At 34.1% G+C, this 26,543-nt stretch overlaps 1 protein-coding gene across 1 annotated transcript in view; it reads left to right on the top strand.

The window, feature by feature from the left end:
- Nucleotides 1-26,543, top strand: part of KCNMA1 (potassium calcium-activated channel subfamily M alpha 1) — a gene marked incomplete at both ends in the record, with an annotated part of 433,608 nt that overhangs the window by 326,793 nt on the left and 80,272 nt on the right. The window contains 2 exons of the mRNA XM_079535276.1: nucleotides 4,950-5,036; nucleotides 7,843-7,919. Of these exons, the coding sequence (XP_079391402.1) occupies nucleotides 4,950-5,036; nucleotides 7,843-7,919 (164 nt within the window). The remainder of the gene's footprint in view (nucleotides 1-4,949; nucleotides 5,037-7,842; nucleotides 7,920-26,543) is intronic.

Below are 26,543 nucleotides of genomic sequence, written 5' to 3' on the forward strand. Positions count from 1 at the left end.
ATTTGTTGTACTGTTCCAGTGAAAGTACCATGGATATTTTGTGCTGTACATCACATTCATTTTAATGACATTTATTAAGATTATTTATGAATATATTACTCAATTTTTTTCTAAGATTTTTTTGGGGGGTATGGCATGTGTATCATTTTCTTTTACTACACCATGCTGAGAGTCCTTCTCTATTCAACATTCTATCGTGCTGCTACTGGTTTTAATGGAATCAAGAAGGCATGCTTTTCCATATCTTCTCATCTCCTCTCCTCCTTCTCTTCTCATCTTTTTTCCATCACTCCCATTTGTTTTTCTAATTGCTTAGAGCAATCTGTTGGTTTTGCTTTTCAGAGACCCATTCTCATTTTTCAGACATTTTAATTCCTTTCATCATATTCCCTAAAGTTTACTTTCCACGTCTGTTTTGTTGCGTGTGCTGTGTGTTATGTTTAATTTTTAGTCTTATTCTCCTGTGGTTTCTAAGTAGATGTGTGAAAAGAGAGGTGGCTTCCTGTCAGTTTGGCATTATTGATATGATCCAACTGCAGAGAAGTTACTGCAACACTTAGCATCTTCAAGGATCTGCAGTTGTTGCACCTCTACTTCGCTTCTTGCTTTTAAGTATATATTATCTTGTGGTTAAGGCATGTGAACGCTGGCATGATGAACAATATGAAGAAGTATTGTACAAAGTAAAGTTGCTTGCTCCCAGAATAAACTGTATTGTGCTGCTTCATTGTATTGATAATAAATGACTTCTGGAACCAGAAGGAATAACTTAATTATTTAAATTATACTGAACTTACCAGCACCATTGAACAATTTTGGATTATGCCCCAGTAAAAACACCTTACATCCACGATGTAGTAGACACTATTGTGAAGGACTTAACTCCTGGGAGCAACCTTTTTTTGTATGCTTGTAGTAATTAAAGTTAATATACTGTAGCATGTAATGTGCTGTGTCTTTTGCCTTGTATGCTTTTTAGTGTCTTACTGGATTTTTCTGTGTAGAACAATATGAATCTGAATTAATGTCAATGATAGAGCCCAGAAGAAAGAAGCAATACTCACGAGTTACATGCAGTGTGAAGCTGGTATGCACACAACTCCCACTATGGGATTTGTGCACCTACCCTCACACTCCACGTAGAATCATTCACAGAAAATACACATCACCTAAGGCTAATTTTGTAATTTTAAGTCTGTAGTGTGAATAATATGGCACAGTTTAAAAGGCCATTAGGCTAATAATGGTACATTTCATCTGGGCGTGGCATGGAACAAGAAAAATAGCTGTCTTTATTTAACAGTGTGATAGCTTTATTCAGTAATATCAAATAGTCTTGTTTTAGTTACTCTATTAATAACAATGAGTCATTGTTTATATTTCTGAATTTAATATATGATATTTTTACTATTTTAGTCATGTGGGGAATGGTACAGTACATCTACCACAAGGTTTAAAAATAAGTTTTTACAGATTTTGTCATTTCTTTAGTCAAAATTTTGCCATTTTTGTTTCATTTAATTCAACAATTGATTTTTTCCTTTTCCTTTTTCCTTCTTTTCTTTTTCCTTTTTTTTCTCTTTTCTTTTTTCTTTTTTTTTTTTTTCTTTTTTTCCTTTTTTTAAGATAAAAATAGCATTTAAAAGGGTATCTGCAAATCAGAAAAAAAAAAAACAACAAGGAAATGCCACTCAATCAGACAGGTTTCCTTGATGAAGGGATTAGTTGTTCAATTGATCCCTGATGCTGGCATTCATCTCACCTATCTTTATCAGTGTAGACCTAATTAATTCCTTTTAGTTATTCAGACTTCAGTTCTTGAAAGCAGCTTCTATTCTAAAACAGATGAGGTGAATCCCATTCTCAGTGCTGTCTAAATTGTTATCCTGAAAGTAAGAACAAAAAGAGCAGTAAATAGCAGCAAGTTGCTGACAAGGGAAATTCCCAGTCTTGATAATATATAAAAATGAGTCATTACTTTGTCATGTACTTATCTCCACAACTAGGGGAATATATATCTGTGCACATTTTCATGAACTGCTTTAACAGATATATGCATCTCTAAATAACTGAAGAATGCATTCTTCTTGGTAGGCTTTAAAGCCTGTTTTATTTTTATTTGTTCCTTTTCCCCTCTATGATTAAGTCTTTTAATTCAAAACATTTCGCTTACTGTACATATTACTGTGTTTATCAGAGCATAACTTTAATTATGTTTCAACTATGACACCCCAGTTCTAGAAATAATTCAATTGCTGCTTTAATAAGCAGCATATTTAATAAATCCATATATACTCAGTAGAAATTGCTCATGACTGTGATCTGGTTAAATACCAGTGTGTGCCTATAAAACAAAAGTATTTGGAGCCTTTCTTGTAGTTCATTGTCAGTACAGCAATGGAGCAAATTAATTTTTAATTTTGACCAAAGTCTTTGATGCTTGGGTCATACTGCATTAACTGCAATCACATCTATATTTTGTGGCTATAAATACAATGTATTTGTGAAAAAAGCTATGAATGACATAAAAGATCTGACAAAAAAAGTCTATACTGACCCACTGAATTGATTTCATGTGTCCCAGGAAACTTCGAGATCCAATAGCATGTTCACACTACATTTGCAACTTAAATCACTTCTGTTTTAAGATTATGTTCACTGCCTTTTAAAAGACCTGCTTATTACCTTGTCAAGCTTGAAGTTCTGGAAGTTCTGTCTATGTAAAGAAATGTGTTCATCTGTTTTCACTGAAAAGCTGTAATTAATGTCTTTACAATTAAGGGCAAAGAATGAAAGAGGGGGATAAAAGAAGTGTTAGTCTGACAGAGCAGTAGTCACTGGTACTTAAGAAATGTAGTCAAACCTAACTGCATTGTAAATGTTTGCATATTTTAGAAGGAACAGCTTACTAGAAACAAATGAGACTAGCTTCTGTAGACTTCTTACAGCTAAATTATCATCAAAATGACAATAAAAATAAGGACACAGGAAGGAGCAAAGGCTTGAGACATAATGGCAGGTAAATTTAAGGAGATGATGGAATATTTTGGCAGAACAACTTCAGATTGTTATTAGCAAAAAGATTGCCTCCTGGTTTTACCTGGGCTCATGGCTTTATATGTCGGCAATTCTTTTTTTTTTTTTTTTTTTTTTTTTTCCTGGTAGTGTCCAAGTAGAGCACATTTAAGCACATCTAATCTGCCTTAATGGCAGCCTGCTAAGCTGTCCCTGGAACAGCCAGAAAGCTTTGACTTGGTACATTGACTCAAGTGACAAAACTTTGTCCAAGAAATCTAAATTTTCCAATATATTTGTGACTTCAGTGACTTATTTCATTTGAACAAATGATTTTTTGTTTTAGTTTTGTTTGATTGTTCTGTTTTACTTTGTTTTCTGTCAGCTTTATTTCATTTTAAAACCTGGGAAATTGCATTTAAAAAAACAAAACAAAACATTAAATAAACGTTTTGTTTTGCAAGCAAAACCAGTAAGCCCAATAAACTAAGAAATGAAAAAGATGTGAACTTCAGCTGTGCAATCTTAATGCATATTCACTTACCTGTATGCATTATACGTAGACATCGTTTAAATCATCACATTTTATTTTTTGCAATACTACTGAAATGTGCTGCGGAGCTGCTTTCTGCGGTGATGCACTCAAATTTTCTTTAGTTCTCTGCTTTTAAACTATTGCAAAGTTTGAAACTGTGAGTGAAGGAAGAGGAAGGATATCTGAGTAAACACTTTATTTTAGAACTGGTTTCTGTTCCTGCCATAGGAAAACTGTGTGACAATTTAAACAAAACTTTTTACAGGTGATATCTGAATACTTTGGGAACCAATCACTGAGCATTTCTACTTGCAGCAGAAGTCCCAAGAAACTGTATAAAGAGATATACAATGCTAAATATTAATAAAAATAAGTTGTAAGCATCCTAAATAAATAAATATTTTGCCTCATATTGACTCAATTGAGTCATTAGTAATTCATCTATAAAATGGAGTAACACTTTATCTTACTGTGATTTTCAAAGACCAAGTTTAAAAAAATGCAAGCTGTTTTAATTTTATCAAGTCAAAGCTTAGTTACATTACACAATAGCAAAAGGTATTGGAAAATATATCTCTGTGTGCATGGATATATAGCTTTGTACTTTGCAAATTACCTTAGCTAATATCTAGAGTTAAATCTTCAAGAAAATAAAAATATTTAATAAAGACATATAGAATATCTCACTTCTTGATAGCAGTTCATAATTTCCTTCATCATATTTAATTGAGGTTATTTTGTCAGTGCTGTTGGGTTATTTTTGTGCTTCTTTTGTTCCATGCCTACATAGCAGTGTTTAAAATTTTTTTAAATTCATTTTATGTTTTTTCAGCTATCGTGACTGGTTGTCTTGTACCATTCCCCTTGAGTGTATGTGTGCATTTATTATTTTGAACAATAACATATTATGTCCAGATTGGGGTCCCATTAACATTCCGTATCACTAGAAATTGGCAAAAATTTGCATAAAAGGGTTTATCTTCACGAGTGGCTTCTTTGTATTGTTATTGAGTGGTGGTTGTTGTTCTTTTCACCATATCTTGAATTGACAGAGCAAGAGATCTAAAAACTCAGCTTCACACATCATGTTTCTGAGAGGCTTTGTTGATTTTGTATAATCCATACTTAATGCAAAAACATAAGAATACATATGTAAACAGTTAATGTGATTCTGGGAGAAGGCATGTGAATGTCTCAAAGTAAAGTTTTCGTAAAAATGATGGCATGTAAAAACTGTAATTTGATTGGAAATTGCAAGGAAAAATGGCTTAAAATTTCCTTGCAGCCTTTCATAACTAGTGGGTCCCCTATAGTAGAATAAAATAAAGCTAGTTTTGAACATTACGTTAAAAGTAATTAAAATTTATCATTTTGTTTTTGCTTTTGTTTCACTGAGCAGTATATTAATCAATCCTGGAAACCATGTCAAGATTCAAGAAGGTACCTTAGGATTCTTCATTGCAAGTGATGCCAAAGAAGTAAAAAGGTAATTCGTATATTTCTATCTTTAAATTTAAACATACAGTATTTAATTTTTTTTCCTTTAGTTGTAAACACATTCACTGATTTTCACTGTATTATGTTGAAAGGTATTCATGGAAAACTGAGTTAAGAAACTAATGAAATTACCTTTCCCTGAGATCATGAATATAAATTTCTTAACTACAATTTTAAATGTCAAGGAAATAAAATGATTTTACAAGTATGTGAAGAAAATAAGAGGTTATTTTTCAGAATTTTACTAGAAAATGTAACATACTGATCTATTTTTTTTCTATAAATTAATTAGTGAAATTGCTCTGGGATAAATCTGGGTTGACAGTTTTGTCCAAGTTTAAGGTTTGAAATAGTTCTTATTTGTATGCAATCTATTAAATACTTGATTTGAGCAAACTGGTGTATTTATTTGCTAACTGCATTAGCAAATTAATATTTATGACCTTTTAATTTTTCTTTACTGTAACTATATATTCTATGTCCCCATAAAAATAAACACAAATAAAACCATTTGAAATATATTGCAACCATTAAGGACAGCTTCACTGGTTCACTGTAGCTAGATGTACTATAGTTGCATTAGATTGATGAGAGTTTTATGTTTTTGTATTTAGTGCCAAACATATTTATTCTGGTTTGTTAGGGTATAAAATGCTTGGACGGAATAAAATAGCAATGTGAGAAAGTAGTGTTTGAAATAAATAATTCTTTTATGTCCCTTGAATTAATAATAATAATAAAAATATATAAATGATGACATTTACTTAGTCCTAAACTTATGTGAAAAGTAATATTTAAGTAATGCATGTTTGTTATAAGTGTATAAAGAATGTCAAAACATCACAATCATGAAATTGCTGAGAATTTGAAAGATATTTTTGTTGAAACAGTTAATACAGTTTTTGTGTAGCTAAAGCACAAATAAGAGCACAGTAATACTTCTCTCATATGTCTAGCACTGACTTCAGAATATTTGCAACCAATATTGTGTCAGATACAATGCCTTTCAGCATACAGTTTTTTCTTCTCTTTTGCTTTCATCCATTTGAATATAGTCTTCGCACCCCTGTGATGTTGGTAGTTTTTTCATTTTATAGAGCGTTTTACAATCTCCTATGAAATTATTTCAGACTTATTTCACATAAATTACCTGACATATAATTTATTTCACCAGTTGACTGCTAGTAATGTGGTTAGAAAGAATTTGCCTATCATTTGTCTATCATGTTTTATCTAATAACATGCTAAGATGGAATTCCCAGTTCTGCCTGACTTTTTGCAGAAAATTTTGTTTAGAACCTTGCCACATTCTGTTGCTGTTCTATGCAAAGCAAGTCATTATCAGATATGCTTCAACTAACAAAACCAATTATGAAAAGTGTTGACTACACTCTTTTGAGCTGTGAATCACTCAGAAAGAATGTTCTGAAGGTGAGGTCTTTGAGAAGAAAAGAAAGTGAAAAGGATAATAAGTATAATATGATGAAAACAAGTAAGTCAAATGCCTGAAATTCAAATTATCATCAATTTTTAAAATATGCGAATGGCTAAATTTCAGGTATAGAATGATAGCTTACAGTGAATTTCTATTGAGATGCATGCAAAGCTAGAAGGTTGGAAAAGATATGTATGGAACTACTACATCTTGATTAGGATATGTACCAGCATTTCAGCAGGTTAAAAACTATGTTTACTTTTTTATGCCAGCAGGAATACTGGTAAACTGTAACTGTTTTGCTACAGGCCACTTATGTGATACTTGTGAAATATGTCACAATAGCCTTATGCAACATATTGAATTGACAGGCACAATTAAACTCATCTGAGAGCAGTCAGATGCATATTTATTAAACTGGAATTTTATTTTGATATTTATGCAAAGGCAAATGTTTACTCTTTTCCCTTTACTTAGTTCTCTTTGTGTTTCAGCTATTCGTGAGTGTGTTAATACAATAGTAGATGTTAATAAGCAAGAATATCGCATAGTAACCTAGATGGTTCAACTTTGTAATCACATGCTTTTCTTAGAAACATTCATTTCTTATCTGGTTAAAAAGAGTATGATTCTGCTCTAACACCAAATATAAAAGACAAAAATTATTCTGAAGCAAGACTATATCTGCTCTTTCATTTATATATTCCTATATAAACTTTTTTTGTAGGTTTTGTAATTTGTAATTTGTAATTTTTTGTAGGTTTTCTCTTTTTTGGGGGAAGAGGGGGTGGAGGGATGGGTTGGAGGGGGATAAAGCATACATCTGACATATTGTCACATCAATCACTTTACAATCTTTAATTTTAACTAAGATGCTTTCCAACTTGTGACCGGGCTGAAAAAATGGACCAGGGTGCTAGATGATGTTTCCAAAAGAAAATATCTGGTATATCTGAAAGGAACAGAGAATTCATTAAATATGTATATACATAAATATGTATATACAATTTATATATATAATATATATATACACACACACACATTCTTGGCAAAATTCATTGGGTGCTCCATTTTTCTAAGATGAAAGACAACTGCAAGGATACACTGTCATAATTATCATCTGTTCTCCCAATTACGTTTCAAGTATATTAAAAGAAACACTAATTTGGAGTCTTATGTTTGAATGTCATGGTCTTGAAGCAAATATTTCCTACTTTAAATATCTAAATAGTTTCAAAGATTAAAGGAAATTAGCACTGGCATGTTTCATTAATGTGATACTGCCACAAGAAGAAATGTGGGACTAATTTCATTTGTATGTATTAAGAAATATGTCAGTTTTTCCATTCTGTCTCTTCAGGGCATTTTTTTACTGCAAGGCCTGCCATGATGACATCACAGATCCCAAAAGGATAAAAAAGTGTGGCTGCAAACGGCGTAAGTAATATTTCTATCACTCCCTTCTCTTTCTCATTAACTATTTAGTCTTGAAGAACAATTGTACACTCAGTTACATGTTTCACACACTGGTGAAGAAAAGTTAAAAAGTAAATTCATGGCAATATAAGTGCAATTTACATTTTGTAATTGTTCTTATTAAATTTTATACCATTTACACGTGTTTCTTCATAAAAAAATCTATTAGGTTCCAAAGCTAACAAAACTTAAACAGTCCATCTACCTAGATATAATTATGGAAGTTTCTGAGTTAAAAATGAGCTAACAGTGAAATTCTGCTCTCATGCTGAAATCCAGTAATTCCAATATTTTTCCGTAAAGAGCTTTTGTTTTCCTTGCTGAATACTATTCTGTACGAGAAGATCATAGAATCATAGAATGGGCTGGGTTGGAAAGGACCACACTGACCATCTAGTTTCAACCCCCCTGCTATTTGCAGGGTCGCCAACCACTAGACCAGGCTGCCCAGAGCCACATCCAGCTTTGCCTTGTGTGACTCCAGGGATAGGGCATTCACAACCTCCTTGGGCAACCTGTTCCAGTGCATCACCACCCTCGGTGCGAAGCACTTCCTCCTAATATCTAACCTAAACCGTAACTATTGAACTAAGCTATTACTGAAATAAATCATCAGTTCCTGGAGAAAGGGATTGTCTGGAAAAAATTAAAGATTGGTGCCTTTAACATATTCTTTCAATAGAAAAAATATCCATAGCTGAAATGCTAGCATTTGGCTGAGTTGCATTCTTAGGTCTGCTGTTTAAATTCTTTGGAAAATTGTGTGTAAAGAACTAATTGAGTTTGGAAATTGAGATCAGATTTTGCATCTCAACTTTTATAAATATATAGAAATTATTATTTCATTTAGATGCACTTTTTGAAGATATTTTGCAGGAACTGTGATAACCACATTTTAGACATAGTTGTGCTTGATCTACAAATGTAATATTGTAATATTTGTATTTGTAATTTGTATTTGAATTTGTAATATTGAAATCAAAAGGACTTAGAGATCAGTCTCTCAATAGGTGCACAAATATTTATGTGCATTCCATTCCATCTTGCTGTGGAGAAGCTGTCATTACAAACTGACTAGGTAAATTAAAACATCTCGAAAGAGTTTGATAGAACCTGTCCTACCAGTACTTTTAAGAGGAAAAAAATCTGCCATATTTATTCATTCAGTGAGCTTATTCATGGCAACATCATTTTACTGTTTTGGAAGAAGCCAATAAGGCTTCTAAGCTGGACCTTATCTAAAATTAAGGAACAGCCGAAATGGATGAATTCTATGGATTAAAAAAAAAAAAAAAAAAAAAAAAAAAAAAAAAAGGCATATGTCATGAGTTTTTAAGAAGCTCCTCTAAAAAAATAAATAAATAAAACAAAACAAAAAAAAACAACCCCCCAAAAAACAAACCAAACCACAGAACTGTGAAACAAAGTAGTGCAATTGAGAGAAAACAGCTGAGGCCTTGATGGAAAATGGAAATTTCTTCCCAGTAGTTTCAAGGAGAGTAAAGCACATGGAAAGCATGCCTGATGTGGAAGGAATGTATGTATTGCCTAACATATTGGAAAAAAAAATTGCCTAATATATTGTTCAAGAACAGTTTATCCATGTGAGAATGTGATCTTTGAACTGCTGCCAAAGCCAATGAGACTGCTGAGCAAGTTCTGGTAAAGCAAGTTTCAGATGCCGCAGGGTGACAGTAACTTCAAAAGCCAATCGCTTTTCTATTCCCCCCCCTCCAATTTACACAACACTTAAGAAGGAATATGTTACCTGTTCAATTTTTAACAAACAAACAAAAAATAACATTTAATTGTATGCTCTTCTCTACTCCTTCACATTGTGTATGCTTTTCAAATGTGCTGTTTCAAAGAGAAAAATCTGAAAATTTGGTGTTTAATGGGAGATGTTGCAAGAAGGTAGGAATCAGGAATTCGTGGTATACAAGGCAAAAGCATGAACAGTAACATAACCTCAGTACTAGGAAACCAGGGAGAAAATGGGGCATCCTGTGACCCTGCCAGGACAATAGATGCATTACCAACTGCAGGGCCATGGAGAGGTGACAGTGAGAACTTCTATGTAAGGCAGTGTGGAATGTCCCAAAAGGGACAGTTGGTCCAACAGATGGAGATACTGCTCAGATGTAGAAACAAAATGAGGGATTTACTGAGGCTGAGGAAGGAGACTGTCAGAGCTGCTGCAGTGAGGACTAAGCACTGAGAATCCTCTCAGTAAGGTGAAAAAGAAACAAAAGACAGCAAAATATTGGTTTTCCCTTTAATCGTCTCTCCTTTTTTTCCCATCTGACCTCCCCACCTCTACCACCACACGTGCATATGGTTAGAGGCACTATAATAGTGAACAGCTTCCGCTTAACACAGGGTTCACAACTATTAGGAATAATGCAGTTTCTTTGCTTTTAAAGTTCTGTCAGTCAGCAAATAAATAAATAAATAAATGAAAAATTTCAGCAGTATTTTGTAATTTTGGATCACTAATTCCAGTGACAGTCTCAAGATCCCTTTTATGGGACTGGGTATATGTTTTTAAAAGGTAAGTCTTAAGGTAAAGACCATTATTCACATTAAATGCCTTAGTTTTAGCTTATAAATCACCACTTTTGAAAATCTTGTGTTATCCATCTGCAAATTACACAAACGTTTGGGTCTTAAACTGCAAGCTAACCATAACAAAACATACACTAATAAATACTTTCTCCATTGAATTAGGAAACTGTCAACTGAACCATCAACAGTTAAGTTAACAACTTGATTTTTTAAGACAACAAAAATAATGATATGGAAATATGTGGTCCTATATAGGTATATATATTTTAATTAGTGAGCAGCATAGCACTTTGTGACAGATGAATGTGGAAAACATGTAAGATGAAATGAAGGGGGCTGCTTGTAAATATTGACACTTTCAGGTGAATTGAATGTGGAAGATTATCTTTCTTTAAATTGAAATCTTACTTGTTGTAGTTTTAAATAATGTAGCTTCCTGTGACACTGGAAGACCACATTTTTAGTAGTACATCTGAGTTTGCACATCATTTTAGAACTATCTGTACATTCTGATACTGCTGGGGTCTAAACGTGAGTTTGACCTTCATAGCTATTTGTCCAAACCTGTTAGGCCTAATATTAATAATTCAGAGAAGTTCAGTACATTTCTATGAGGCCACGGATAATTAATGTAACCTTGCTTTCCTTTTGCAGTTTCTGCCACCCTTCTTTCTCCTTACGTATCCCACTCCCTGAATAACATATGAATGCTGATGTCATGTCCAGATAAATGTTTGTGTGGAAATTTTATTCACAGATTGTTAACATGTTTTTTGAATGCTTTCAATCTTATTCCTATGTCATTTAACTGTAGATTTTTCAGCAAGGGGCCAAATACATGTATAAATTTATATAAAATGCAGCCATGTTGGGATGAAATCTCTGAACTGGATGACCTACTCCTCCTGTTTCTTTCATTCTGTGCAACAACTGTGGTCTAATTCTGTATATATTTTTTCCAGTGACAGTGCTTGCTGTGAACAATGGGGGTTGAACCCCAGAAGGGACATATCATGTGTACATTGATGTGTTTGAAGGAATTTCTTATACTCTATGATAATTGACAAACTTTTGATTTATTTTTCCTCTTGCTGCCTTGGAACACGGCCCCTACTATATTTTAACTGCACACTGATAGTGATCTATTGTGAGTAAAAATGGGTTCCCTGTAGCCCAGAGTACGGTCCAACCTGTCTTTCTCTAGCAGAAAAGTATTTTTGTTCAGTATTTGGTTATTTTCTTTATTTATGTTGCATGTAGCAGTGACGTCATACCCACAAGTTTCTCATCGTTTCCACCCACGGAGATTAGGGTGACGTTGAAGAAAATACAGCAGTTTTCCCGTCTTCCACTTTTTGCTCCTTTTTTCCACAACTTTGTCTTTTATCCCTATTTGAAAGGGAGATCTTGGCAGTGACATTTCTGAGAAATGATCCTAGAGATATTTCATGAGTTTTCAGAGCTATTGGTTAGGCTGGGGTAATTAGCACTATAGAATTGTTTGCCTGATTAAGCCAAATTCATTGACAGATATGTGTTCAGTTTTTTTTTTTTGTACTTGGTTTCCATTGCTTAGCTGACACAAGGGACAGAACAGCACTCTTCTACTGTCCTTATTTAACTCCCTTCTCCCCACTGTCAAAAACAAAGGTGTGGGGGGGGAGAAAGCTGGACAATGAATTAAATATGTGTTTTACTTTGAATATGTTAGGATACAACTTTCATCAATAGCAAACAAGCTACAGTGATCATTTTCCCCAACTATAACAGTTTTGCTTGTTATGAAAATAATTACATGGGTAGAGCCAAACTGTCTTTTCAGGACCTAAACTGTAAAATTTTACATTATTGCTATTATATATAGAATACGAAGTTTATAGACCATTTCACATCAATCTAAATCTGACCACTTCAAAGTGCTCAGAATCTGTGGAGGCTCTCACCAGCCACTTTTAGTATGTACAGCCAAGATAATTTAAATAAACATTAAAAAAAGCATTTTGGATATGGAAAGAGTTAAACTTTCTAGAAAGACAACTATTAAAAATATACTGGTTTTATTGCAGTTTTAGAATAATAGGATTTGTTCTTTCAAACAGCAGGAGGGATCAAGCATATCACAGATGCAATAAAGCATTCACTACTGCATCAGATTGAGGCTGGTAGCTATACCATACAACTGCAGCTATTCTAAATAAGTGAAACTATGAGACTTTTCACCATTTCGCCAGACATTATGAATTTATTTTCTTATAACACTTCAGATCTGAATCCAGACTGTGATATTTTTTCACCTCTCAGCTCTACACACCATAGGATCTTGCAAAGAATCCAGAAAAATTTGATACTCCTGGAGTTGCATGATATATTGTCAGCCATCTTGTAATTATGGTGGCCTGTGTGATAGTTAGCATTACTTTGTTCTTTTTTGTTTGCTTTGATGTCATTGCTACAGTAAAGGAATGAGATCTCTCCCCTCCTCACACTGTAGTAGAAATTATTTATACACAGAACAGAAATTTCTCAAAAAAGTTATTATCTGCCAGTAGAATGACACAGCAGAAAGCTGGGAAACACACACACAAACACACAAAAACAAAGAAACAAACAAACAAAAAAAACCCCAACAGATTATCAAGGCAGGACAGCAGAGTAAGAGTTTACAAATCAGAAAGAAACTAATTTATTTGAATGAATGAATCTGTAGATGTAAAGGCAAAACACTGGAACTAATTTGGATGCAATGCATTAATTTTAAACGCCTTTTTGTATTGAGCCCTTTCTGGACCACACAAAGTAGTAGAAATAGCAATAAAAAAATAGAAGAGCTCCTTTTCCTAAAAAAAAAAAAAAAAAAAAAATTAAAAAAAAGTATTTAAAAAAGCAATTGCAGAAATTGATAAGAATAAAAAAGAAGTCAGATCTTCTGTCTGCTCAGAAATGCAGCTCGCTCTGAGAGTATGCTGGCTGAGAGATTTTGACGTAATAAAGATAAGTTCACAGTGATATTTGAATATTAAAACAAGTTGGTCTATAAATACAGCATTACTTCTTCTAGCTGCTAAAGAGGGCAGAATGTCATCTGTTTCTACAGTTTTGAGAAAGAACAGTGACATTATCACAAGCAACTGACAAATTACCTTTGATTGCAAAAAAAATTGCAAGATAATGAAAAAGCTGAGTTGGTGGTATTGAAGTTGTTCTTTAAAAAATTAAATAATGAAGAGATAGCTTTGCCTGTTGTGTTAAGAGAAAATAAATTGTGAAAAATAATTTAAGAAATGCTGCTGTATTTTTCATAAAGAGATTGTGCTAAGGGAAATTCTTTGAAGATTTGTCTCTTGATGCTAACCAGCATCCTTACAAGTCATCAAATCAGTCCGGTCTTCCTTTAATACTGCTGTTTTTTTACTCTTAGTGTGGATAATGAGAACTTGCAGAATTGAAATGACACTGTACATACATTTCAATTCTTAAGTGTAGTGGAACCGTTTTGGAACCATTTGCTGGTCAAGAAAGCTCCAGTTGATTCTTCTTAACCAGCTGTTGTTTCGTAGAGAACCACTAGATGTCCTCCTAGATTTACTTTTTGTTACAAGGAAAATTGCTATAGTGATGGGTGGAATATTAGAATTGATAGCCTGTACAGTTAAAACAAAAATAAAAAATAAAAAAAAATAATAATAATCAGGAAAGATGAAGGGATACTTCGTTCTGCTTTATTTTTACTTATTATTTATTTTAACAAAGGAGCTGTTTCATGATATACTAAGAAGACAATGACCCGCAGCTTCCTTTGCTTATTTTTGCAACTACTGTTTGTGAACTCTAAGTTACACATCAGACCCAGACAATCTAGAAAAGTTGACTAGGCTCTTCTGAGTTTTTGAGATCGGAAAACAAGATATTCCTACAAGTGTAGACATCTAAGACATGTTTTTTTCCTTATTGGAATGATAGGACATTACCTTTTGAGAAAAAAATGCAACAAAAAGTTTTTCATGTATTTCTTTGTTTTTATAAATAACTAACAATTATTGCTATTGTTTTGCTCTTAACAACTCCGAAAATTACTGTGATCCATATAGGCCTTGTTTTGTCAGTAAATCATTTAAGTAGTCTAATTTCTGTGTCCATGATTACTTCCCTTGATATTTTCACAAATGCTAGGGAATTGTGATCAATACTGAGTAGAAGGATCTGTTCTTCCTTTTTATCCATTTGTTGTTCAATTGGAAATAGGGAAGTAATTTACTTTATATCCCAACTTACATTTTTACTAGTTGCACATAACAGTTCTATTCAATCTCCGTAACATTTCTATGAATAGAAATGAGATGATTCTTATGCAGGTGCTACAGGTGTCAAATGAATTTAACAACCGGAGGCTGTTCTTAAGGTCCCCCTGTCTCTTTGATGGTACCCATTTTTCGTTAATTTTTATGGAAGTTTGATAGGAATGGTATGTGTGTGGCTTGATCCATTTGAAATCATTTCTGTCTTGTCTTTGATCTTGTCACTACTCATCCCTAACAATAATAACCCATGTTTTGTTTTATTTAAAAGAAAATAAATATTGTATTTGGTGTGAATGTTACAATGACTGTTTAAAATGAATGAAGAGTAACAGCATGTTTTTTTTTTTACAAAATGTATTGCTCTGATATGCAGTTGCTTATATACTGGTTGAAAGCCTTATGGCAAGTCATATCTGCTACTTATATTTCCAGGTCCAAGCCTGTTTCCTGCATGTTAATGATGTGAAATATTAAAATGATGCATGATCTCCAGAACAACTGACAATAATAGTTAAAAACAGTCCCTGAAAGGGCATTACTTTTGAGAAGTGCCATGGATTCCCTCCCCAATTGAACAGATGGGCTTAAATTTCCAACTTCATTGGTTTAAGTCTGATGAAAATGGTACAAAAAGTTTTCTTTCCCAATCTCATTTGCCATCAAGGATGATTGTTTTGTTTTGTTTTGTTTTGTTTTAATTTTAATAACTATGACCTTTTCTATTATTGACTGTTGATAAGTTATGGATTCAAGTAAATGAAAACCAGGGACTGTTACTAACCAGCAGCTGAGAATATCTGGTCAGTGTGTTTTGCTTACAGCATTTGATTAAAAATGTCTTTCAAAACAGCTGTAATTAAAACAAAATGGTCCTTCCTTTTCCCTCACCTACTATTAGTATATCTCATAAATGCTCTTTATTTTTCTTTTGTTTCCTTAAAATGACAATAATAAAATAGGCATAATGAAAACACTCCCATATTTCTGGTAACATTTTTTCTCTGCCCAACTTCTCAGTTTTAAAGAATATGTTGGGAAAAGTTAGAGAGAGGGAAACTATGGGAAAACAGATGCTGTTTTGAATCTTCTGTGTAGTTTGAATGTGAATGCATCAAAAGCTGCGGTGGAAATCTTACTAAAAGCCAAGCTCTGAGAAATGATGTACCACGCAATGAACAAGCCTGATGATGCATGATGACTTTTCAAACAGCTCTAAGATAACTCTACTAGGATGCTGAAAGAACATGGCAGTAGTCATGTGAGCAAAGTTTTAGAGGAATGGAGTCGCTGCTGAAGAGATCACTCATTCATCTCCCTCAATGCCTGTTTTCCACAATCATAATGTTACCCTTGCTTGACAAATATACTGTATGGCAAGTCATCAAGGCCTTAGAACAGGACTTGACCCATTTGAACAAATACAATCCCTCTTCCCTGGTGACTGTAGCATTAAAAAACTGGGAAAAAGGAAAGGGGAAAAAAAAAAAAAGAAACTAGTAAAAATCTAATATTGCTACCATTATTCAATATTCAACTGAAGGCACAGGCCAGAGAAACATTACCTTTTACTTTTAAGGTTTTCTTTTTGCCTGTTGGTGTTCTATTTTGTTTTTTTTTTTGTTTGTTTGTTTGTTTGGTTGGTTGGGTTTTTTTTTTGTTTGTTTTGTTTTGTTTTTAGCATAATTTGAGTCAGTTCAATCTAAACCATTACCAAAAGTGTTGGTTCAGTGCAACATGTAAAGCAATTTACGCGGCCTTTGCAGTTCTTCAGACTTAAATTTACTTCAGACTGAGGTAACATATGCATTTGTATGAAGATAATTACATGACAGCATTTTTATAAAACAGAATGCTGTATACTTCTAGAAATACATAATAAGGAGAATATCCTATCTGTGCCTAAGGGACATAAATGGTCTATTCCAACCTGGAAATCCATTTGGAATTGGTGCCTAAATATATGTCCAGTTATTTGATTCTCAATCTACTTTTCAATCTTCCTGGGTTAAACAAACTCAGTAATTGTTGGAGCAGAAAGCATGCCGGTGATTGGATTGGTTCAGCATGTTTCAGTGTACCAATGCTCTGTGTGCTTTTGGTGATGCCTTATTTGTGAACTGATTTTAATGTTAAGCATATTTGCCATTATTAGTTGTGTCACTTATATCAGCAAATTTTGGTATTCTCTCTGGAGTTAATTTGGATTCCTGAAGATGCAATGCAAATGAATCAAATTTTCAGAAAATCTTATGCACATCTTGTAACTCTCCAGTAATGTGTAATTTATTGCAATAAAGGAGTTCCTTGGCACAGTTTAATGAAAAGCAATTATTAGCATATGTTTGAGGATAAATATATATATGTGTATACATGTATGTATGTATGTGTATACATGTATATGTGTGTGTGTAAGAATGTGTATGTGTTTTTGTGCGTGTATACATGCATATTCATATATATATACACATATATATGAAAGTTTTCAACTTCTATATGAAGCAGAGTTAGCCAAAAACAGCTAATGAATCATCAACTTTATATGTTTGTTTCATTTTAGCCCAGCAGTATTAATTGTGCCAAGGGAAGAATATATTCTTAGGATTTTCTGCTTATACTATGCTCTTTTTTGATCCAAACACTTGACTGTAATCAGTAATTCTTCCCTATGTCTGCGGTCACCCTATGAGACTGAAGAGAAATAAAGAACAATTTATCTTTTGCCCTGCTTTTAATGTAAAGCCAAAGTGTTACCAATAATCTCATTGCATATTTTTTTTCTGGGTCAAGACTGTTAACATAAACTAAGGCCTGTATTAAATCCCTTAAATTACCTTCCAGCTGCCTTGTTATATATATAACCTTGCCATTAACCTGCTGCTCTTCCTCTCCTCCCATCCAACACATGGTTATAGCCAAGATGTCCATCTACAAGAGAATGAAACTGGCATGTTGTTTTGATTGCGGACGCTCTGAGCGTGACTGCTCTTGCATGTCAGGCAGTGTACATAGTAACATGGACACCCTTGAGAGAGCCTTCCCACTTTCTTCTGTCTCTGTTAATGATTGCTCCACCAGTTTACGTGCCTGTAAGTTTTAACACCAACACATGCTGTTCCATGTCTGTGGTGTCTGTGGTATCATCCCCGTCTTGTGTCGTACATTGTAGTTCTGTGAGTTTTATCGGGCTGATGCTTTTTAAAAAATTCAAGGCCAAATTTTAATCCAGCTCTGTATTTATATTTCTGTTTCTATTTATTTTTAATATGAAAAATGTAATTTGTTATTTTGCTTTTTGTGCTCTTTATGAAGCATGCTCTTGCAATAGCTTGCAGGAACGTAGTAGTGCAATTTGGTGATATCTTTTTAATTTAATTCACATAATATAAATTTTAATTATTAACCAATATGTGCGTTATTGGAGGAACAGGTCTGTGTCTAAATCTGTGATGTGCTAAGTGGGCAGATGCAAATAGTACAATCAGCATAGGAGTGTACAATAGTCAGTGAATAAATGTACAGGATACAACTTGACTGCTTAGTTGTAGTAGCTGACATTCTAGTTTAGACTGCTACCATTATCTTTAATTGGGTTTGTAGCTCTTTATGATTAATAAAGCAGGATCTTCCATCTGATATTGACGCTGCTGATACCTTAGTAAAATTGATTTACATTTTGTAGTGATTTTTTTTAGGACTCACCTGATGGAAACTTTGTAATGCAAACAGTCTGAAATTAGCAGCAAAATCTTTCCAGCAGGACAGTACCATTCTGGAATATGCTCCAAAAGCTCTTTTGAAAGACTAGAGTTTGAGGGGGAAAAGAGAAAAATTAGAACTCTGTGTAGCCATTAATTCTTCAGGTAAGCCATAGGGATTCTAGAGCTTCCTTTATCTATGTGATGTCAACTATTGAGAAAGATTGTTAAACAGTGATTTTTCTCACTCTCTTATCCTCTTCAGACATCCATTACAGGCTGAACTATATCTTGGGATGTGTTTGTTTTGCTTTCTCTAACCAAATGCAAAGTAAAACTGACAAGTTATTCAGAAGGAATTTTAGGAGTTTGGATGAGAAAGCATGTCCACTTTACATTACAAGTCATTACAAATTCCACTATTAAGAACATTGCATAGTTAGTTAGATTATGCATCTGGTTGCCTTTTGATGCCTTAAGTTTATTGCAATGTGTAGTCCATGTAGTAAATGACTTTGCTGTAGCTATTTTTACATTTGAATATTTTTCCAGACAGAGATGAGGTGTACATACCAATACTATGATCTTTGTTATCATTTTTATGTCTGAAGACTGTCTCAATTAAATTGATTCTAATAGAATTTCATAGGAATTTTGGCAGAAATCTTCTCGGTTTATGTGTACAAGCACTGTGAATGTCATTTTTATTTACTTGGTGGGAGTTCGCTAAGGGAAGAACCATTTGAAATTATTATTCCAAGTTATAGGAGTTTTTTATCCTTTAGAGAGCCCTGTATTAAGAGTAAAACACAGAAAATCATACTTGTTTGTTAAGAACAGTGACTGTGAAACTTTCCTGGATTGAGAGTTACTGTAGGCAGTGTTACTTCTATGACCTAACAGCCTCTGTAACACTGTCTGGTATTGTTTGCATTAATACAGACTAGTACAGAGATTAAGTGGTTGGGTCCCAGTGTGAGTGTTAACAGCTACCAGATGGGGATAAATGAGTGAGTCCCCTACAGATAAGTGAAATTTCTGCCATAAGCACTGTTTGGCAAGGAAAAAAAAAAAGCAACAAAAAACACAACATAATTTGTTGTGAATTCAAAATGACTTTTGAATTCACTTAAGACTTTTGAATTCACTTAAGGCAGTAAAAGTAAACATTTTTTATTTTGTTGCTAGCTGGGCCAAAAACCTCCACTGCATGGTGTTATTGCCATCAAAAACAGTGCTGTTGGGAAACATGCTAAATCTATGTGATATTCTGAAGGATAAATGGTATTGACAACTTTGAGGATTTTTACCATCCTATCTTTCAAAGGCCTTTTCCCCCCTTCATCACTCCATCAAATCAGAAGAGAATTCACTCTTCCCCTTTTGAGACTAGTCACCCTTGACTGTTAATAATAAGTACAAAAATCAATACCAATTCATGTTCTTTATAAGCCAGCAGAAGCCTTTCTTTTCCAATTAAAAAGTATATATACACATGCAAAATTTCACTGGCATGGCTTCAACAGAAATCACTGTGGTTTTTTTTGCAGTGCACAGGGGTTGTATGATGCCCATCTTGACAGAGCTAGTTAACTCAAAGAGTGGTGGTGAGAGTCAGCTTTTCATTAAATATGAGCAGATGTGAAATGTAGAGTGTTTGACAATTAGAAATGGCAGCAGCATGGCCCCAGAATCAAAGTGAGGTCAGATTGGTGGATCAGATTACCTCTCTTACATTCTTTAGTTGTTCTGAAAATCATTTTAAATTAGTGTCAGTGGAGCCATGATGGGTTTTGCCCTTTGTCTTTTATGCTAGGACTGTATTGTTTCCCCAGACACTCATTAAAGGTCATTATACTATTACAGGGCTTGCTTTGGTCGTAGTGCCCCAGTTGAGTTGATTTGCTTCTACAATCACTTAATGCATTTCTCCCTCTCCCTTTTTTTTTTTTTTTTTCCTTTTCCTTTTGGTTATAAAGCAGACATTTCTTTTTAAGGTAAATGAGATCAGAACATTGTATGAAACTACTTGAAAAAAAGAAAATAGTTTTTGCAAGAATTAATATTGTAAGAATCTGACTTCAAGTAGAAAATATCAATTTACATATTCGATGATGTACATGGGATCTAGTGTTAATTGTTGACAATGTAGAGAAAGTAACACTTGCAGAATATATTCCACTGTGAATGAGTTTCTCTTTTATAATATTAAATTGTTTGTATTTGCCATGAATGAAAATCCTATTTTCACTAAATATAATTGCATTGAAATAGCTTTTGAGTTTATAGAGAGCTGTTTGTAAAAGCAAACAAACAAAAGCAAAATCAACAAAACAAGAAAATCTAAGTAAATAGATTTAATTTTTTTTTTTTTGGTGTACACTTTTTTTTCACATTTTTGGTAGATTGCTGCATAAACAGCAGGCAAATGGTCCAAGTATATTTTCTATTTCAGACTCATGTGAATTGGAGTGTAGAGGGACACTCAGCCACTGGAAAACCTGGGGTGGCCTATGAAGTGAAATTATGTTACTAATAATATGATGTTTCTGTTTAGGTCCGTGCCAAATCTTAGATGTCATTCAAATGATTAATTGATACAGACAGAATCTTAAACTGAAACATTTAATTTCTGTGTTTCTGCATCACCATATGGCTGCCTTGCTTGAATTGCAAAACTTCAAGCTCCGAAAGTCTTTATGCTGTGTCCACTGCCACAGGAATTTTGATTTCCAAGCACAGACATTCCTGAAATTAGGTCCAGGCCTATCTAATTCACTTTGTAAGAAAACATGCTTTGGCGTGTTCTGATATCTCTGAGAAGTGTTACGTGTCACCATAGTGAATATTAGAGATCTCTAGAGCAAAAAATAAAATAAAAGCTAATGATCACTATATTTTTAATTCAGGGATCAGCCCAAATTCCTATGCATCTTATCTGGGAAGAAAGACTGTAGTAAGATAAACTTTGGATACCAAGGAGAAAACTTAACTTTTGAGAGTTGCCAAAGTATATATATATATCTGTAAGCCAAACCCAGTCCAGAAATGTCTATTCCATCTGTAATTCTAGTGCTATCAAGTGGTTTATATAGGACAGACAAGTTAGCTGCTGAGTCTTTCTCAAAAGTCTTAAAATTATTTTCAGTAAGATTGGGGGAATATTTTGGGGTATATTGACTGTTAAGCCAAGGCTGATATATCATGATGAAGCTACACCTGTCAGAGTAGCTAGCAATCCAAGTCAAAGAATACTCTACCTGTCTCACTGTCTTGTGTTACACAGGACAATGTGTACCCTGTATGTGTGCCCTTACAACTTAAAGAAGCAAATTCCATAACCAGAGTTGAAGTGCTATATCATTTAGCCAGAGATTTGATGACTTAGTCAGAGGGAATAAATCATTAACATGACAAGCACAGACATTGGTCAATATGTCTAAAATGTGTCAGCTGTATAACTATTCTTTGGCTTTTCTAAGTGAGTTGCTTATCAAATCGTGGACTCTTATGAGTCAGGAATGAGTCAGTCCTGGGAGCACAGGTGAAGGTAATTCACTGGTGCTACTGGAAGGGATGGAGCCTGGCTCCACCTCTCCTAGAACCCCATTTAAGAGCTGACTACCAGTAGGGAAGAATCTCTTTTGGAGATTGCTCCTCTTGGAGTCTTCTCAGTGAGCCCAGGGCAAGAGTAAGCTTTCCATCTGTTCTTCTGTAGTGTGCTAACTTGTTTAGCCTAACTTTGTTGTATATTTCTTAGTTATAACTTCTGTATATTCATTGGTTATACTCTGGCTGAAAAGACAGTATAGTCTTTCCTCCTCCTAGGATGTGGCAACTTTGTTATATGCTTTCAACTTAGTGAGGCTAACCTACTGCTTGCTGTCCAAGACAACAAGGAATTGTTGGATGAGCTAAGATGCAGGAAAGTCCTGTATGTGTCCTACAAAAAGCCAGCTTTTCACAATAAAGCTACAGTGCTGTCCTGTTTACTGGATATGTATACCACGCTACAGAGGCCAGAGATTTTGGGATTGATACACCAATTGTAAGTGTGATTGCTTTTACATTTTATCTATAAAACTCTTAGAATGAAAAGGTGGAGTTCTACACTGCACTCAGCACCATTCCCAAGTTGTGAGAATTCCATTGTGACTACAGGAAGGATGGAGGCTCTCCTTGGTGCAAGTACTGAACGCCCTTTGGTCATATTTGTCTCCTTTTTCTTTCATGCAAAAAGCCTTTGGTGACTTAAGATGAAAAAACTGAAGGAATAAATAGCTGATCAGGTCTGCTGGGAAAGGAGACAGAAATATTACCTATCAGTAGTAGCATTCTAAGATTTAGAAAAGTAATTATAATCAGCTTACTTTTGTGGAATAACCACCTCTTTATATCAGAGAATGATGGCATTATTTGTGTAGCCACTAGGCTTTTATTTGATGAGATTGATGAAAATGGACAATTATAATAAGACCTAGTGCCGAATAAATTCAAATTAATTCACAATAACAAACTAAGTCACGAAGTGCCTTTTATAACTGTCCAATAAACTCCTAGTAAGCCTGCATACCATGTTGTGGGCAATAGATAGATTTACATGAACTTAACTCCAAATTTTTTTCCTTTTCCTCTTTTTCTTATTTTCTTGGTTTTTTTTTTTTTTTTTTTTTTTTCTTTTTCTTTTCTCTTGTTTCCTCTCACAGATTTTTACTTCACTTCCTCAGAAGTCTGTGAATTTACTTGGATTCTGGATTGTGTCCCTGAGAATTTACATGGCCATAATATTACTGCCAAATACCTTTACAAGACAGCATGTGTGTCATTTAAAAACACCAAAAATAATTTAAAAAGACTAAAATGAACATGTGCATATATTTTAGAGAGTGTTCACCTTCACAGAGGAAAGATATTTTATGTAACTTGGTTTACATAGAAATACACTGTTGGAGAAGAGTCAGACATACCACAGGATGTCATATTAATGTAATCTGTATTGCTACTGGATAATGGAGAAAATCATCTCATCTTTCTTCTCATTATGAGCTACTGTCAAGAAAACCACTAAAAACCCTGTTAGCTAGTTTTGTTTAGAAACATGTAAAACTAGACAGTGGAATGATTGGAAAAGAAAATACCAAAATGGGAGATTATACTGGCATGCTTAGTTGTAGCCATTGAAGTCAAATACTTGTGCACATGAGAGTTTCATCATATTTTTAACCAGTTCTATAGCCTGTGATAATGGGAAATCAGAAGCCTTGTGTATTGTTTTATGTGTGTGAATGCACTGAAACCATTATTTCCGTTTCAAAAGCTGAATAGGAAACATTAAATACAGAAGGGAAAAGAGTAGCATGAAATGATGTGCTCTACAATGGATAGCTTCAAGTCTGTAGGTTTGGCTTTAAGAGACAAAAAATGAATCTCTTTCATTGTTGTATATTTTAATAGAGCCTGAGAGCTGCTAAATTATTTAACCTTCTTTGGGAAATAATATGAGTGTATAGGTGAAAAAATAGTTGCAGAAATGCAAGAGGAGGGGAAAAAAAAAAAAAAACTACAACAAACAACAACCCTCCCAAACAAAGCTGTTCCTTGTCAGGCAGTAGAATGGTAAAAGTCAGACTTGTTACCTATGACCAGAAAATATAAATAATGGAGCACATCTTTTCAGAATGAGGTTTTGTTTTTGTTTTTTTGTTTTTTTGGGTTTTTTTTATGCCGTATATACCATTATGTTGACAGGGGGATGTTCTGCCTAACTTGTGATGTCTGTGACAATGAGATGCAATCTTGCATCACTTTGTGGTGGAGAGGGTGAAGGATGGAGGGCATATTAAATTTAGCAGCATATCTTTCAAGTATTGGAAAGGTGGGGAAGAGAGAAATCAAGAAGTCTGGATTTAGTTCCTTTACATCAAGTAGTGATTCTTACCAGGGTCATGGGGAAGGGACTAGTGAATGGCTTCCTTTGATGGGGACAGGCTAGAAAAAGTGCTGTCAGCATCCTGTGCAGTGAATTAAGCAGAGGGTCTTATGCAAGGTGACATGGAAATTATGTTTGCATTTTTAGTTCCTGAGTGTGGCTGGTTGTCATGAAACTCACCACGACAGTTTCTTACCACCAGGCAGTAGATTCTTCCTGTTACCTCCTTGGTGTGGGACAGATGCTAGCCGGTTAGCTCTCCATCTCTACTGTTTCTAAGCTATTTCAAACGACAGATGCCAGAGCTGGCTCAGATTCAGCTTGAGCATTTCTGTCGTAGCCCTGCCTTGAGCCCAAATTCTGACCTTTACTGTATGAAATAAAGTACTTATGAACAAGCAGTGACTTGATCCAGAACAGGCTTGGAGCAAATGTCAAGTGTCAAGTCAGACTCTTGCCTCCTTATTCCACCTGCATTGGAACCTAGAGTAGGCCCTAGACTACAGCACTGTCTGCCTTAGGCTTTATGGGTCTGGAGAGGCATAACTTATTAACAAAGAGTTATTAAAATTTTATCAGTTTTATAACACAATGTAAATGCCTTCTATGAATCTACATTGTATTCATTATCATTTAAAACGTTAATTAAGTCAAAGTTGCATTTAATTTAGTTTTAAATGTGCCTTTGGGAGGAAGCTTTTAGAAACAGCTGCAGTATTGAGAAGCTCATTGTTGCTGAGATGTTAGTACCATATTTCAGGAGAGGTCCCCAAAATTGATTGCCATTTTGAGTCTGAGCTAATTTATGTTGATGTTATTGATCAAGGTCTCAAATTAATATTGAAACAATAACAGCAAAGAATTATCAGTTCATGATAATCACCCATACATTTTAATGCATAATTTGTGTTCTTTTCAAATTGCTTCCAAATTAAAACGAACAGTTGATCTGTAAAGCCAGTACTTCTCATACTGTATTAATATTATTATTATTGCCGTTATTTTAATTGATGCCTTTATTGATTGGCTTCTTCTATAATTTAGAGAAAAAATATGTTTCTTGACTTGGAATATTGTCCATCACATTCATAGAAAAAGTCCTCTTGACTAGGTCTTTTACATTTCATGTGTTCTGAAGTTATTGTATCTATATTTATTACAATGTACAGAAGGAAGTACTTCTTGAAATCTAAGTGGTTCAGCTCTCAGCCTGGAATCCAGAAGCAATTTGCAAGGCAATTTTTTCCATTTCAACTTATTTTCTACTGAGCTCCAAGAACCTTTCCAAATATTTGCATACACTTTGTGAGTTTTCTTCTGTGCTATATAAAAATAGGAGATTGGTTGTCACATAACTTCATGTTTGCTCTTTATGTACCTAAAACCAAGCACCCATGCTGTATGATTGGTTTGGCAGAGGTTATAGTAGAGGGAAGGTGGTTGAATAGAAGTTTTCCTTTTTTTTTTTTTTTTTTTTTTTTTTACAGAAGACTCATGGATTTTCATTTAGCATATAACTTCTTAAATACATTGATAACATACGTTAGATTAAATTTCAGTTGTACTTTCACTGTTTGAGAATATTTACTGGCTTCTGCTAGCGTTACCTTTTTATAACACGCTGTAACTTTCACTGATATAACTTTCACCGTGATATTTTATATATTACTGAATACTGTTTTGCTGTGATTCACTTTTTACCAATTACTAGGAAACACACTATATACTACCTCACACATGCATGCTTCACTGATACCAGATCATATCTTGTTAGTACAGTGCAATCCTTCTGAATAGGAAGGATGGAAAAAGTGTTACTAGAGTGTAAGATGTGGTCAGTGTGATCTGGTTAAATGTTTCTGTGGATATTTCAGTCTGACTAGAAGTTCTACCTAAGCAAAAATGAAACAATGGCACAAGGTAGACGTTCCAGTCTCGACTGAACTACTGACTTGCTGCATGACTATTGTTTCTTTTCCGTATATTGTATTACACTTTATGCTACACAGTGCTTTGAAATCATTGTTTTGAAGCACTAAACATAATCACAGGCATCCTTTTGACAGTGATTTATCTATGGAGGCTATTTATGTCTTCT

Source organism: Tetrao urogallus, assembly GCF_951394365.1.
Source record: "Tetrao urogallus genome assembly, chromosome: 5".
Classification (NCBI taxonomy): domain Eukaryota; kingdom Metazoa; phylum Chordata; class Aves; order Galliformes; family Phasianidae; genus Tetrao; species Tetrao urogallus.